This window comes from Theropithecus gelada, chromosome 9 (assembly GCF_003255815.1).
Source record: "Theropithecus gelada isolate Dixy chromosome 9, Tgel_1.0, whole genome shotgun sequence".
NCBI classification, from domain to species: domain Eukaryota; kingdom Metazoa; phylum Chordata; class Mammalia; order Primates; family Cercopithecidae; genus Theropithecus; species Theropithecus gelada.
In genome coordinates, this window is record NC_037677.1 from 96,711,772 (window position 1) to 96,717,771 (window position 6,000).

At 42.7% G+C, this 6,000-nt stretch overlaps 1 protein-coding gene across 2 annotated transcripts in view; it reads right to left on the reverse strand.

The window, feature by feature from the left end:
- The window catches only part of ERLIN1 (ER lipid raft associated 1), a 34,137-nt gene extending 30,433 nt beyond the window's left edge, over nt 1–3,704 (reverse strand). Inside the window, exons 1-3 of one of the 2 annotated variants that reach the window (XM_025397703.1) lie at nt 3,615–3,704; nt 3,171–3,294; nt 1,396–1,477 (exon numbers count right to left, since the gene is read on the reverse strand). In XM_025397703.1, the coding sequence (XP_025253488.1) occupies nt 1,396–1,477; nt 3,171–3,283 (195 nt within the window). In that variant the 5' untranslated portion in view covers nt 3,284–3,294; nt 3,615–3,704. The other variant, XM_025397704.1, reaches the window with a different exon arrangement.
- Nucleotides 3,705–6,000: the final 2,296 nt, after the last annotated feature.

Here is a 6,000-nt window from a genome sequence, read left to right on the forward strand (position 1 = left end):
GGCCTAATGCTACCATTGCTAACATTATTATAGATTGTTTGGGCTACTCATGAGGTCACGTAATTAAAACTCCTCCTTTCACAGAAAGTCTATAACAGTTAACCAATTTTTCCAAAGTCATGCCACCAACTGGTGGCAACGCCACGTCCCCACGTTCACTACACCACATTGCTTCCTGAGAAATCAGCTCAATTTAACAACTTCCACCATAAATAGAAAGCCAGAAATACAAATGTGTTACAACTCCTGTCTTTAGAAAACTGGAGCCTTTCTGGAAAGAAAACACACAAAAAAACTTAGCAAACAATGCAAAGACAACAATATTAAAGAAAATAAGGCAAAGGGCCAAAATTTACAATACAGACTTTAAGAGCTACAGATCAGAAGAGGAAGAATCTGGGACAAGCCTTCAAAAGCCTGGCAAGATTTAGACAGAAGAGAAGGAATGGAGAGTGAGATGGTAGATAAAGAAGTGATGGCATGAACCAAGGAAAGAATGGGTAAAATAAATATGGAACAACATAAGGAAATCAGTCTGACTAGGGGAAGAATACATTTCACTTCAATAGACACAATTTTTTCCCTAAGCCATCTAAAACAGGACAGGAAGAAAACCTGGGGGATTTAAGAATTTATAATTAAACTCACTTAGGAAGCCTAGACATAAGATTACAAGATTAAATAACATAGAATTTTCCTGAGTCCTGAAAAATTAGCAGCAGATGGCAGACAAACTTCTGAATCCAAAGATTTATGATCACACTGGGCTTGCAAAAGTGGTCACAGTCTAATCCTGGTTTTGTCATCTTGTTACATTGAAAGATACTTATTTTATTGTCTCCCATGGCCAAGACACTTTTCAACGATCAGACACTTATTTCAAATATCCTGAGATGCCATCAAAATATAACATTCACTAAGATTCCACATAAAATTGTGCTTAATATACCAGGCAAAAAAACATGAGGCAGAAAAGCTGTGTATAAAAATTTTGATCCTCCACGTTAACAGTAGCCCAGGAGCCTGCCTCTGTGGAAACCAAACACTGTTCTAAACCACATAATCAAATCACTGGTTTGTATGTCTAGTTGTGTTCCTAATTCTTACTTTTATTGCGATAGCAGCAACAAAAAATTTGCTACATATCACGATATAGATGGTAGAAGTCAGTCCTTCCAAGCTACCTGGTTCATACCTTTAATTCATTTCAAGTAAGTGAGGTGGTTTAACATAGTAACTTGTGTTGTAACAACTGTACTCTGAACGTTAACTCCTGCATTTAAGTAAATACCACCATCTGCTTAAGCAATAAGGAAATCTATCTCCACCCAGAAGTGTGGTAACTCCTGTCACACCTGTCTATCTGGTATGGGGGCTTCCCTAGGAATCACTCACCTGCACAGATCTGAATGTAGTAATGAAAGGCAACATGATATGATAGCCTGGTCCACTGGGGCTAGTTAGTAAAGCTCCTCCCCTGCAAAAAGATGTTTCAATTTGACAAAATTATAAAAACAAAAATTATCTTTCTAAATCTAAAATGCTATAATAAATACTCACTCTTGCTCATGCTGCTGACCTACCAAAGCCTCACTAATATGAATTACTCATAATGAACAACTGCTTAAAATACCTCCACACCTAAAAAGGCAAAAAGATCAAATTAAACTGCCAATGTTACACCTTGTTTCATAAGCTCAACCAACCGTACCTCTGCGTCTCCAGCACTGCTCTCAGGTTCAAAGGATTCTCCTCGGTCTTTAACCTTCTGAGAAATATTTGTTTAAAAAATTTTAATGGCTTTCAAAAGAGGTACATTAACTGTACATAACAAAAGCCAAATCAAAATATATAATACATTTAATCACCAGGTTGAAAAAAGACAATGCAAACTTTGAAGTAAAGAGAAAATTTCTGAGGCTTATAGTTCTTTCAATCTATCTGCAAGGTAATTAAAATACTGGGAACATAAAATTTCTATATAAAAACAAAAAAAATTAGCATGAAAAGATGAAGAGTGACAAGACTATATAAACAGGTTAAGGGCTTGTTCACCAAATCCTGGAATGCGAAAACTATGAAAGCAAGCCCTGGAAATTATAAAAAGGAGGCATTTGGAGAGCAAATAAAACAAAGAAGTCCTATTTTGCACCTTGTAAATTCACAGAACTTAGCTTCCTGTCTTGAAAATATAAACACGTTTGCTAAGTCATAATAACAAGAAAAGATGAACTGTTTGAGGTTCATCACTAATTCTTTGAGTCATTCTTTGAAATGTCCTTTCTCTGGTTTTACTGCCAGAAAGACAATGCTAAACTGGAAGGAAATCTGGACTAATCTGTAATTTCTTATGCTAGAGCTCCATCTGCTAAGATATACCATTAAAATTGTTCTTTTTCTAGGATTCAGGATGGATCTGAAAATAGAAATATCAGTTTTGAGGGATAGTGGAAGCAAGCAAAAAGTTGACCCTCTTTTTGAATACACCATTATCCCAATTTCTTCACAAACTGGCCTCTCTCTTACTAGTCTACATCAAAAGGAACTTGTGGTAATTAGGCTGAAGGAAAAGCTATGAGAGCTCAACAAGAAAGCAACAGCTCCCACACCACTCCTGTCCCCAACTTGAACAGAAACAGTAAAGGGGGAGGAGAATGGCCCATCAGTGTTACGCTTATGTCCCTGGATGTCCAGGGATATAACCACTATCATGGTCATCATGGTGTTACAAGACGTAACTAGACACTGGAAGCTTTTAAATGAAAAAGTCTAAGAAACAATCATAAAGAGAACCAAATTTTCTATACAGCATAGTCTACAGAGGCAAACTAAAGTCTGTACAGTTGGACGAACTATAATTTATCCATCTCTTCAGTTAGAGGCAGAATGACTACTTTCTTTCTTCCTTCTTCATTTTTCCACAAATAATTTGAGTTTGCTGTGTATAGGAATAACCGTAGGGAGACAATCTCTGCAACAAAACGAACATAGCACTAAAACTGTCCAACATCTGGACGGTGTTCCGTAAAAGCCCGCTTCGACCCCCGTGCTTTCCCTAGAGATGGGACATGCGCCCCCGAACGCTGCAGAGGGAACAACTTCCCAGATTCCACTCCGGAGTACCCTTTTAACGTTCTCTAGAGCCCTGACTGACTGCACAAGCCGCTCACCTGTAGTACACAGCCAGGTGGCCTTCCTCAATCTTGTGGATGGAGGCGTAGAGCAGGACAACCACCAACCCCACCACTGCAGCCACCAGGACCCGGGCTTGAGTCATATTCATCCTCGTTCCTCCTGGGAGCGGGAGAAAAGCACCCTCAGTCCCGTGAGTGACAGGTCCACCCCCTCCAGCTTCCACCCTCTCCCTTCGGAAGCTTGGCGCTCTCTCGCAGGCTGAGCCGCGGAGTCCAGTGCCCCAGTCCCCTCATTCTTCCCTTCTGCCGGAGCCCGCTGACCCCTTGCCAACTCCTCCGCCCCTAGAGGCCAGTGGGCCGCCCCTGCTCGGTGAGCTTCCTGACACTCTCTCTCCCAAGGGTCGCTCCCAGGTGGAAGGCACTGAGAACGAGCCCAGCCGCAGGCTCGCGAGGAAAGCCGACCCCTCGGCCGCGCCTCACCGATCAGTGACGCATCGCCCCCGCCCGCACGTGCACCCGACTCCCGGGCCAAGCCAACCGCCGCCAACAGCCGGCCCCGCCTACTCGCCCAGTACTGCGGCTGCGCGGAGACGCACACGGCGTAGCCCCGGCCCGCGACTAGTGAGACGGGAAGCGCATGGGACAAAATTCTCCTAGCCGCGGACCGCGCAGGGTTTTTGGAGGCAAGTCGCTATTTTTCGGTACGCTGCTGGTTAACTGCTGCGGAAGAGGACAGCCGGGGATCTGGAGTGAGCAGCGAAGCAGATAAAAGGAAAGGGCCTTTCGGACAAGGGACTGGTTGGTTTGTTCTTGTGCAGAGAACCCACTCGGTCATTCTCAAGCGGTACCTGTTTGGTTTATTTGTCCTTTTGCAGTGTATGAGGAGCCCCACTGTGTAACACGCACGTACTTCCAGCACAGATCCTGCACTTCAGGAGCAACTAAACTTGTTGCAAATAAAGTGCTGTCAAAGTTCAGAAGAGGAAGACACTACGTATAACTGCATCATTCTCTCGTTTTTTAAGTGTTCCTATTATGTGCCAGAATGCTGGTCCAGTGAGGGCTTTATGAAGGCCATCCAGACAACAGGAACAGAATTGCTAAGCACATGGGGCGGGAGGCAGAGGGAATCCTCCAGGGAGACAAAAGTAAGTACTTCAGTTTCCTTGAAGGCTTGTGTGATGGAAAGGAGTGCTATGGTAGGGGTCACTACATATTCTGTTCGTTTTAAATTCTAAACCATGGGCACATATTGCCAAAAATAAAAAAGGGAAGGAAAAAGGTATAGGTGGGAGATAGATGAATACAAGAGAAATCAAGGGCATTCATGGTTTAAGCCTTGAAAGGCTAGAGGTGGAACTATAACTATAGTTATAGTTATAGTTATAGTTATAGTTATAACTATAACTGGACAAGGTGGACTAGGGTTATAAAGACCTTTACAGTCCCCGTAAAGACTGACGGGGTGGGGGTGTGTGTGGGTTGCGGGATGAAACTGTTCCACCTCGGCTCATCAGGCATTCTCACAGGGAGCCCGCAACCCTTGCATGTGCAGTTCACAACAGGGTTCATGTGCCTATGAGAATCTGATGCCACTCGCTAATCTGACAGCAGGCCGAGCTCAAGGCGATAATGCTCACTTGCCCGCCGCTCACCTCCTGCTATCGGGCTGGGTTCCTAACAGGCCACTGTCTGGTACCGGTCCGCGGCCCAGGGCTTGAGGACCCCTGCCCTCTTGGGTAGGGAAGTATGGGAAAGCAGTGCTTTAGGGCCAATGAATCTATAAAAGGCTGAAAGTGGAGACAGACTGTTGGCAAGAAAGTCAAGTGGTTAGGAAACTGCAGGCCCAGGGTTACTTTAGTAGTGGAAGTGAGAAGAGGTAAATAGAATCAATTTGTCTTCATTAAAGGAAGCCTTCCCAGACCACTCTACCCACACCCTTCAATAAATACACTTACCTGTATCATTCATTTGATTTTTATTATCTAGGAATGTCTGGGACCTTATCTGTTCCTAATAAATGATATTTGCAGAGCTTAGGTATTTTAACTTTCAAAAAGCAAAAGGAATGGAAAATAACTTGCTCCATACCCTGTTTTCTATAGACATTCTCTTAAATTTTTCATAATATTGCTTAAAGAATGAAATGTATACAATTCACAACTGCCATTCCCCTCTGAAAAGTTATTACCCACCAAAAAATAGTGGTCCAACTCATGCATCAAAAGCAAGTTTGGGGATCCCACTATAATAGTCTGTTCTGACTCACACCATCTGCCCAAATTATATAGGTCAGGCGGCCCTGACAACCCCAGCCACACACCAGCAGCGGCTCCCACCCTATAGCAAATCTTTCACCAATTATTAAAATATTTAGGAAATGCATGACCATTGAAAAATGATCCTTAACAATAACTGCAATGCTTGGATGACTTGTAATGTTCAGACTCTCAGATAAGCACTTTTACTGTACTACCTATGTTGTTTCTGATCTTGCCATCTAGCTTAATACCCTCCAAGTAATAGGTACCCAATAAATGTTTATTATTAAAATCTTCTAAAAGTAGGGAAACAAGATAGAGACTGCCTGTTATAACAGATGACGAATAGTGGTATGTGATGACTAAAAAATTTGGTTGACTAGGAAAATGATACCACTTTAGCAAGAATGGGGATGGTGGGACTGTGACATCAGTTTACAGGGCAAGATACAAGCATGTTTTTAGATGTAGATAGTGGTGATAGGACATCTCAGAGGAAAACACTATTAAAGAAGTTGTCCAATACTACCTTTACCATACGTCCTGGTATCCCTAAGGAAAGTACATGTATCCTGTGCTCTTAATTCCACTTCATGGAACCTTCA